The sequence below is a fragment of the Ipomoea triloba genome, chromosome 1 (assembly GCF_003576645.1).
Source record: "Ipomoea triloba cultivar NCNSP0323 chromosome 1, ASM357664v1".
Taxonomy (NCBI): domain Eukaryota; kingdom Viridiplantae; phylum Streptophyta; class Magnoliopsida; order Solanales; family Convolvulaceae; genus Ipomoea; species Ipomoea triloba.
In genome coordinates this window covers 21,167,389-21,178,188 of record NC_044916.1, presented here as the reverse complement: position 1 = coordinate 21,178,188, position 10,800 = coordinate 21,167,389, and the positions used below count along the sequence as shown (strand labels likewise).

General features: G+C 35.5%; 1 protein-coding gene across 1 annotated transcript; it reads right to left on the bottom strand.

Annotated features, from left to right (window-relative positions):
- Positions 1–5,980: 5,980 nt before the first annotated feature.
- Positions 5,981–8,073, bottom strand: LOC116010373. Its single transcript, XM_031249759.1, has 4 exons — positions 7,921–8,073; positions 7,661–7,827; positions 7,237–7,506; positions 5,981–7,130 (listed from the first exon to the last, which is right to left on the bottom strand). Exons 1-4 carry the CDS (start codon positions 8,071–8,073, stop codon positions 5,981–5,983), a joined length of 1,740 nt encoding a protein of 579 aa, XP_031105619.1.
- Positions 8,074–10,800: the final 2,727 nt, after the last annotated feature.

Here is a 10,800-nt window from a genome sequence, read left to right as displayed (position 1 = left end):
TCTATCTGGTTGGATTTGGTTTGTTTTGCTTAGAAGCATTGCTAAGCTTGTGGATGCTTTAGGTTTGAGTTATGCATACACTGTCTTGTGTTGTTGGCAATAATATATTTTGTATAAAATTTGTAAATGGTTTTTATGTTATGACTAGTACAATAGTTCAACCCTTAGCATCTTCCTGACTAATGCAATTTTGTGGCTATATTATTTGTATGCTCAAAACAGAATTTTTGTTCCATTCGATCGTGTGTAACAATGTCTTAGGTTCCATAACTGAAAATTCAATCGATAATGGATTCATTTTATTCTACCACTTGTACTCTTTGGTGGCAAATGGGTGGGTGAGATGAGAGGGATAGATGGATTTTGTATGGGTTCAACTCTTGAAGAAAAAAATTGTTGATTTTTTATCCTGTTTAATGTAACGGATTATGTATAACTTTTCCCAATGATATATTGGACCTATAACGAAATATAAACGAAAAGTTTGGTACTTCGGTTTGGAATTTGTTGAGTAAGCTTTTTTTTTTCTTTTTAAAAAAAAAATAAATAAACTCATTCATTTAATCATAAGATGAAACAATTACAAATAGGATCAATGGAACGGTATATTATTCCTTATAGTCAGACATAGAAACAATTTTCCTAGCAATGCTACAAAGAATTTGATTCGCAGATTGTTTCACAAATTTGAAGCTAAATCCGTTGGAACATAAGGGTATGTAGCTTGGGGTATATTCCCTCTCGCTTACAATTAAGTATGATTCCCAAATTGTATTTTTAGCATAAAACATGTGATTTTGATCATTCCAACCGAACCCACTAATGTCTTTACCTTGCACCATATCATGAATAATGTCCCATTCTTTTTTCAAAGTTTTAATTCCACTCTCAATATGTGGCTAAACTTTTATGGTAGAATTTGATAATTTTTTCAAAATTATTCTTTCAAGTTCAAATAAATAACTTATCTTGAACCTTGTATAAGAATTATACTTCCCTACATTATGCATTCCAGTCAAACAAGACACTAATATAATGTCTTCTTAGGGTGTATGTCCACTTTCTATTGTTTGCTTAGCATTTTGAGAGTCAATGGTTGCAGATGTAGGAGGAGAAGTCATTCTTAACTGCAAAAAATATATATTTATAAACTCACATAAGCACACATATCCAACCAGACACACAACACAGCTACAAATATTTTCCTTCTTTCAATATGAGTTATTAACGCAATTAAGCCATAACTGCAAATTAAATTAAAAAAATTACAATACTCAAGAGTCAAGACAACAACAATAACTCATATAATTTATGAAAAACACAAATATATTCAAATACAAATTACAACATAGAATATATATTACAACAATACATACAACAGCTCCACAACAATTTATATATATATGTGTGTGTGTGTGTGTGTGTGTGTATGTGTGTATATATATATGCGTGTGTGTGTGTGTATATATATATAGGGAGAGAGAGAGTCCTTAATCAGGTGAAAATTTGTGGATAAATTCAAATTATTAATTTAGTAGATCTAACGATTGAAAATAAACAACACTTTGTAATATTTATAAAAATGACCCAGCTCATTTTAAAATTTTGTAATATTTATGAAAATGACCCTACTCATTTTTTACTTTATTTGTCATCCATTAGATTTTGCAAATCAATGATTTGGATTTCTCATATGATTAGGATACCTAATATATTTTTATATTTTTAATATAATCCCAAGTGTATATATATATATATATATATATATATATATATATATATATATATAGGGTTGCACTCTCGTGCGAACTCTCGCCCAGGTAGGAAATGAGAACGCTCCACAGCCGTCCACGTGTCCAGATCAACGAATCAGATGTAATTTTAAAAAAATGACGCGGTGGCATTTTCGTAAATAACTGGAACTTTGGTGCACCTAGTTTCACTTAAAAGAGCACCTAGTTTCACTTACAAGTGCACCGATTTTCGCACCTATTTTCACTTACAAGTGCGAGTAATTTACCTTGTTAATATTCATGCACATATTTTCGCAAATATTTTCACTTACAAATACAAATAATTTACCTTGTTAATATTCACGCACCTGGGTGCAACCTAGGTGCACCTAGTTTTAACATATGTTGCACCTAGTTATAACATTAGGTGCACCTAGTTATAACATTAGGTGCACTTAGTATTGATACTCATTGTACAATTCACTTGCACCTGTAATACATTTAACATGCATCTGCAATACATTTTACTTGCACTTGTGCAAGTAATTTACTTTGTTAACATTCATGCACCTGGTTGCACCCTATGTGCACCTAGTTATAACATTAAGCGCACCTAGTTATAACATTAGGTGCACTTAGTATTGATACTCATTGTACAATTTACTTGTACTTGTAATACATTTTACTTGCACGTGTGCACCTATTTTCACTTGCAGGTGCAAGTAATCTACCTTGTTAACATTTATGCACCTGGGTGCACCTATGTGCACCTAGTTATAACATGACGTGCACCTAGTTATAACGTTAGGTGCAACTACATTCTGGACACGTGTCGCGCTGTGATTCGTCCGCATTTCTCTCCTGGGCAGCCAGTACGCATTTGAACGCGATCCTATATATATATATATATATATATATATATATATATATATATATATATATATATATATATATATATATATATGTGTGTGTGTGTGTGTGTGTGTGTGTGTGTGTGTGTGTGTGTGTGTGTATGTATATATATCAATTACCTAACATTAATCCTCCAATATCCTCAATTTTAAATGCTAATTCTGTAAATATATCTCTTTGATCTCACTTTCTCCCCTGTGATCACGAGGCAGTGATTCTTGACCGTTGTCTAAGTAAATTGATAAATATTCTTTCTCGATCACTATTGTCACTAATTGTTTTTTCTAAGGCACAATAAGTATTAGGTGTATTTAAAAAAAAATTAATGGCCTATGTATTAAATATGCTTTTAAAAAAGTTTCATGACAGGTCATACCAACTGTAAGCTTAGACTTGAGTAAAATAAAAAAAAATAAAAAAATACATATAGGCCTAGACTCATGCCTTAGATTTCTATAGCAAGCTCATGCCTAATTTTTAAAGCTCGACTCGAACCAACATATTTTCATCCTAGTTGTGAAGTTGTTGTTTTTTTTTTTTTTTTTTTTTTTTTTTTTTTTTTTTNTAAACCCTAACTTTTATTGATTATAATTTATTAATTTTATTAGTATATGATATGCCATTTTTAGCCATTAATTGTAATTTCATGAACAATCACAACAAAAGACTGAAAATGTAATTTCTTTTCTATTACGAAGTATTAAATTAATGCTAGTTACAAGATATTTTCTTTTGCCAAAATCTCATATAAGGTAGTCTCATGGATTTTTATTTGTGAGATGGATTAGGTTATATATATATATATATATATATATATATATATATATATATATATATATATATATATATATGTATGTATGTATGTATGTATGTATGTATGTATGTATGTATGTATGTATGTATTTCGTTTTCATTTATAAGTAATTCTTCAGCTCATAAATATTACTCTATTTGTCTCATTTTATCTGTCATGTTTACTTTTCATTTGTTAAATCATCTCTATCTTCTTTGCTTATTTTCTTAAGTATTTTAATTATTTTTTAAATTTATTTTTCTATTTAATAGTATTTTTAATGTAATTTCTGAATATAGAAATTTTATATACTAATGTTAGACTTAGCATTATAAAAAAATTAAATTAAAAATAACTTTAGTCGAACCTCACTAATCGAACTAGATCAGACACATAAAAAGAGATTTTTTTTGATGAAACACATAAAAAGAGATAGATCAAATGAAATACATTTTTTTCATCAAAAGGAGGGGCAACCCAAAAGTAAGGCTTCACAGTCCACTCATAGCCTCAACCCGCGCACTAGGCGGGTCAAACCAGTCTTCCAATTAGCCACAACCCCGTAGATTGATTATCATGCACTTCAAGAAGCTTCCATTGACATTCAGCGCAATCTTTTGCATGGCAAGAAGACACATTGCTAAATAAATATTACATTTTAATTTAAAAGTACTACATTTTCTTAATAAGTATTACACTTACTCTTATAGGTACTAATTAATTTATCTATGATTAATATAATATTACACTTTTTCTCATAAGTGTTTAAATTACATTTTCCCGCAAAAGCAATAATAAATTAATTTATCCCTTATTATTATTACGATTTTTCACATAAGTAACTTTTTAACAAATTAATATTACATTTTAAATTTAAAAGTATTATATTTTTCGTGATCACATTTTCCTTCAATTCAAAAGTAGAAGTTAATATATATTTGATTAGTATTACATTTTTCATCATAAATATTACATTTTTCATCATAAATATTACATTTCTATCTAAATATGACCCGTCTCACGAAAAAAAAAAGATATATTGAGCAGCCTCACAAGAGAATCGTCCTTTCTTTTTAAGATTGGCTCTTAAAATAAATATAAATATTATATTTGGTTTCTTTGTGAAAAACTTAGACTTCCGTGTTCTAGGTCTAAGATTTGTAAAAGAGTCTTCTAACTATTAAATCCAATTACTAGATTTGTTAGATGACCTTTAACTATTTACTGATCTAGTGCAAAGAGTAGAATAAGAAGTATTAAGCAGATAATATGTAAATGAATAATAAAGCAGCAAGAACACCAAGAATTGGTAACCCAGTTCGGAATCTCAATTCCTACATCTGGGGGGCATCACTCTGATTGCCCAACTCTTCATTGATCAACTCTGAAAATGTATCACAAGTTTACAGTAGAGAATCACGCGGCAACTCTAGAAATCTTCATTATCACCGTTCTAGAGTTCAGCCTTGAAGAGTTGAAGAATACTTGATCTCCCGATCTTCTTGAATTGAGGCTCCCCCTCAATCGTAGCGCAACTGGCTTTCAGAGTGATTGCTTGCCCAAGACCTTATGAATTGCATCTTGAATCAAAGGTAAGCTTTGTCAAGATATCTCGTTATCACATATGAGGAAGCTTTCACGTTCAGATCTTTTGTGTTCTCACTAAAATCATTCCAGGATCACTGGAAATTTTCCTCATATATATATCTTGCCCAGACTCGGTTAAGTTTGAAGTCTTCATAACTGATTCTGATTCCTCTTCTTGCTTTCCTTGTCTTGGTCCAGTGTTTCGTTCAGCAATTTGTCCTTAAAGCCTTCTGATCCTTCTGCTGAATTATAAGAAACCTAATACATCACAAAATAACTTGTTTTTTGAACTATCTGCTGAACTAACAAAATTGTCACAAGGACTTGTTACAACTTAGGGAGTTTTACAAATATTTTTCTTTTTAGTAATTTTATTAACAATCTCCCCCGTTGTAGCAAGTTTCTTAGCAATTTACAACAATCTTCCTAAAACATTAGAGATAGTTAAAAACAACGTTCATTCAAGGCATAGTCCAACAGAAACAGAATTTAAACAACCAACAAAATACGAAGATGATTATATCATCATAAAAAAAAAAAAACTAACATGAGACCCTATTACAAATAATCAAAATATTCAAGTAGAGGGGTCTTCAAAACTAGTAACCAGGTAACCAGGTAACCATGCTTTCATCTTCTTCTTCACCAAAAAAACAGGATAAGTAACCAGTGACACAGAGTAACCAATGTTTAGAAAGGTTGTTCCTACTCCCCCTATTGCCAGGCACTTGTGAATTTGTAGAGGGGTCTTCAAAACTAGTAACCAGGTAACCAAGTAACCATGCTTTCATCTTCTTCTTCACCAAAAAACAGGATAAGTAACCAGTGACACAGAGTAACCAATGTTTAGAAAGGTTGTTCCTACTCCCCCTATTGCCAGGAACTTGTGAATCTGTAGCCACAAGATTCCTAAGCAGGACCAAGTAGAAAGGGCAACCCAGGTTTTAGAATAGAATCAATCAGATTCTGAGGATTCATCCCCCTGACTGTTTGTAGTGGATTCAGCTTCAGGTGCGGTGGAATCAGCTTCATGTGCAGTAGATGGATCAGTGGGTGTTTCAGCAACAGCAACAGTCATCTCTTGGTCTCTCAATCTCAATTGTTCTCGCAATTGCATCTCAATTGTTCTCTTTTCAACAAGTATCTGGATGATCGTGTTAAGATCTCTGATGCTTTTGTCAAGGTGCTGAGCTGTGAGTTTGCTGGTAAATGGTACTTCAAGGTTCAGAGCTGGGGCTGAGCTACTTGCATGTTCTGGAAAGATGTCAAGCACATGACTCCCTTGTTTGAGTCTGGCATCAATTGTTCTGACTTGTGGTGCTTCCATAGGTTCATTTGGTTCTGGTTTGAACCCTTGTGAGCGCAGAACTCCATAAATTGTGCAGGGAAAGGGCAGTTTTACCTTGCTCTCTTTAGACTCTGGTTTTCTAAAGGATGCCACATGTTTGAAGATAATATCACCTAAGTCGACAGGAATACCTTTGCCTATCTTGTAGATCAGGGTGGCCATAAGAAAGTTTAATCCTCCTCGGTGTTCATTTGGCATCCAATTTGTCATGGCTAGTTTGTGCAGAATAGCATACTTTGTTGTGAGAGATTTGGCTGGCAACATGTTGGTTTCAGCAGGCCAATAGTTGTATGTTCCTCCTGTAATGACCTTTGTGATTGTGTTCGCACCAATAACAGGGTCCTCAATGTCACTTGCATCTATGCCCAGATACAGATTGATGGTACGTGTGTCAAAATTGTATTCTTTACCCCTCAGCCAAACACGTCTATAAACATGTGAGCCAGCCTCCTTGATAGTCTTCAGAAGGTTTGCATAAAATTCCTTGATGGCGATAGGTGGATAGCTCGTCTGAGTTGTTACAGACTTGACAAGGTTTAACTTCTCAAACACTAGCATAAGTTGACACTGAGCCTTGAACTTTTCAACATCAAGATACCTTTCGCTCAGGATTTTCCTTTTGTTTGTTGAGTCCCATCTTGCTGCATACTTATCAGATAAGAATTGAGGGGTGATTACTTCAAGAGGTGTTACGGCAGAAACATCCGGCTGGCTTTCAGATTGCTGAGTTTGAGTGGTGCTCTTCTTTCTCTTCTTACTAGCCCGTGGTTTCCACAGGGACAGGTTGTTCAGCATTTGGCTGTTTTCTCTTAGTTTTTCGAGCTGGTGTGGGGGTTTCCTTCTCCTGGTGTGTTGTGGATGACCTGGTTTTTCGCCTGGTAACAGGGGCGGAAAAAACTTGAATTTTTGCCACAGGATTTTTGTCCACATGTTCTTCTTGAATCTTCTTCTTCCCTTTAGCCTTTGCTTGGTTCTTCTTCACTTGGGACAAAGGCAGATTGTCTTCTTCATCAGTTGGTTCTGCAACTTGTAATTCTGGAAGATTTCCTGTTTCAAACTCAAAGTCTAATGGAGAATCATCAATGGGGATGGTAGGTGTTGTTTCAGGATTTGGTTCAAATTGAGGTTCAGACCTAGTTTCATCAGTATGAGAGTATCAGGGGAATAGACAGTCTATTTGTGAGAGAGGTTGATCTTCTGTGTTCATCCATGATGTTAAAGAGGTTGAGTTTGGTGAAAAGGGAAGCAGGAGGTTCAAGTTGGTGAGGACCATATACTACAGTAGACTTTGGATTGACATTATCAGGTACGGGTAGATTTTTATCAGGAACAGGCAATTTTTCATGTTCATCATCTATTGGTTCTTGTTTTACAGAGACTAAGGGCATAGGTTTTTCTACAGTGACATTTTCTGGGTTAAATTCATCCTCAGTATCTGATAGAACAATTATATCCTGAAAAAATGTTAAAGGTAAAAACTATGCTTTTCATATATAGACATTTGATGAGAAGAAATAAAGAAGAAAGGATGAAGTTTCAGAATAAACCTCAGGATCCTTGGCTTTAGCTGTTTCTCCTTTCTCGAATGCAAGTGGTTTGAGAAACCCTTTCAGGTAGTCTAGTTGCTTTGCTCTTGAGTACCACGACCAGATTGGTTCTCCCCCCGGTGGTTTTATCTTGTTGTTGATTATCATGACCATCTCTCGGGATGCTTGATGTTGAATTTCAGAGGGATATTTGTTTGTGAGTCTAGAGAAATCAAAGTATTTGGTTTCGTCTTGATCCATTGTAGAGCTTTGCTTCAAGGTTCTTGATTTTGTGTGAAGTTTGTGAGAGGGTTTGTAGCTTTGAGAGATTTGCGTGATCTTTGATTTCCCCTTATTGCAACTGGTTTTTCAAAGGTCAAAGGAGTCCATGATGACCTGCTTTTTCGGGTCACGTGATGAGGCATGAGGAGAGTGGGAGTTGTGCCGATTTGACAGTTGTTATTTCCGTAATTAATGCTATAGCAGTTTGGTCAGTCGGGTACACTGTTCCTCAGGGATTATATGCTTATCAAGACAGATGTTAGTGTAGAAAGAGAAAAAAATAACAAGGAAGAATTTTTTTTTTTTTAGAGAAATAACCTGTGATAAGGACAAAAGGGTGTCCCACTTACTGTACTAGTTCAGTGGACCATTGCACATGCCAAGTTCTGATTTTAGGATGTTGAATCTGGTTGGATCCAGTGCCTTTGTAAATATGTCTCCGAGTTGTTTGTCTGTTGGTATGTAGTGCAATTTAATGTCTCCACTTTCCACAAGATCCCTGATGAAATGATGTCTGATATTTATATGCTTAGTGCGGGAATGCTGGACAGGATTTTTTGCAATATTGATAGCGCTGGTGTTGTCGCAGTGAAGATCAGCACTGCTGAACTTTAGTCCATAATCGTTCAGCATCTGTTTCATCCATATGAGTTGAGTGCAGCAACTCCCAGCAGCTATATATTCAGCTTCTGCAGTGGACAATGAGATGGAGTTTTGCTTTTTGCTGAACCATGAGACAAGGTTTTTGCCTAAGAAAAAACACCCTCCTGATGTACTTTTTCTGTCCTCCAGATTTCCTGCCCAGTCAGCATCACTGTATCCAAGTAGTTCAGTTCCTGAGTCACGCGAATACCATAGTCCATAATTGACAGTCCCCTTAACATATTTGATTATTCTTTTGACTGCATTCAAATGTGCTTCCCTTGGATTTGCTTGGAAGCGTGCACACAAACCTACACTGAACATTATATCGGGTCTGCTTGCCGTTAGGTACAGTAGACTGCCAATCATACTTCGATAGAGTTTGCCTTCAACAGGTTTTGAGTTGGAGTCTTTTGATAGTTTTACTGTGGTGGAAAGAGGCGTTTTAGCTTCCTTAGCAGAATCAAGACCAAATCTTTTGACCAAGTTTTGGGCATATTTGGTTTGTGACAGAAACAACCCAGATTCCATCTGTTTTACCTGTAGTCCCAAGAAGCATGTTAATTCCCCTATCATGCTCATCTCGAATTCCTTTTCCATGACTTGAATAAACTCATCTACATAAACCTGGGCCACAGTTATGTAACCAGTGGTCTTTTTAACAAACAGTGTTTTGTCTGCCCCACCGCGAGTGTACCCATTTTTCAGAAGATATTGTGTAAGTCGTTCATACCATGCTCTTGGTGCCTGTTTCAGACCATAAAGGGCCTTTTTCAGTTTGTAGACGTAATTAGGATACTGTGGATTCTCAAATCCTTTTGGTTGAGCTACGAAGATTTCCTCATTGAGAAGTCCATTTAAAAAGGCGGTTTTTACGTCCATCTGGTTCAGTTGAAAGTTCAGAATACAAGAGACGGCCAACAGTAATCTTACTGACTCAAGTCTGGCCACGGGTGCAAACGTTTCTTCATAGTCAATCCCATCAATTTGTGAGTAACCTTGAGCCACTAGTCTGGCCTTATTTCTGGCCACATTTCCCTGTTCATCGGTTTTGTTTCTAAAGATCCACTTTGTACCGACTACGTTTGCATCTAAAGGACAAGGCACAAGATCCCATACCTCATTTCTCTCAAATTGAGCAAGTTCATCCTGCATGGCCCTTATCCAGTCTTCATCTTGAAGTGCTTTTTTGTAATTCTTGGGTTCAAATTTTGATGTGTAACATGCGTACCCAGATAACTCAGCTAGACTGCCTCTTAGCATTCCTCTAGTTCGAACACCGGCGGTGGGTGTCCCCAATATGTTCTCAGCAGGATGATTCTTTTGAACATGTGTGGGAACTTGCTTTGACAGTGTAGATGGATGGTCATCTATGTTTGACTGTTGTTCAGTGAGTGGTTTTGAGTCCTCTGATTTCTTGATCCCTTTTTCATCATCTGACTTTGTTTGGTATTGTTCAGTGTCTGGTTCGGAGTCATCTAGTTCAGAGTCTGACTCAGATTTCTTGACTCCTTTTTCATCAGCTATTTTTGTTTGGTTCTGTTTAAGATCAGCAACTGGTAGGTTATCGCCAACTGTTTGCGGTTGATCATCTACAATTACATTGATAGATTCTTGGACAGTCTTGATCCATTTGTTATAAACTCTGTAAGCTCGGCTGTTTGGTGAGTACCCTAAGAATATGCCTTCATCACTCTTTGGTTCGAATTTTCCAACTTTTTCTCTGTCATTTAGGATATAGCATCTGCTGCCAAAAATACGAAAGTACTTCAAATTTGGTTTCCTTCCTCGCCACAGCTCATATGGTGTATGCGACATCCCAGGTCTAAGATACACTCTGTTGATTATATGACAAGAAGTATGAACCGCCTCTGCCCAAAAGAACTGAGGAAGGTCTTTGCTATTTATTAAGACTCGAGCCATTTCTTGGATGGTTCTGTTTTTTCGCTCAACTACTCCATTTTGCTGGGGAGTTTT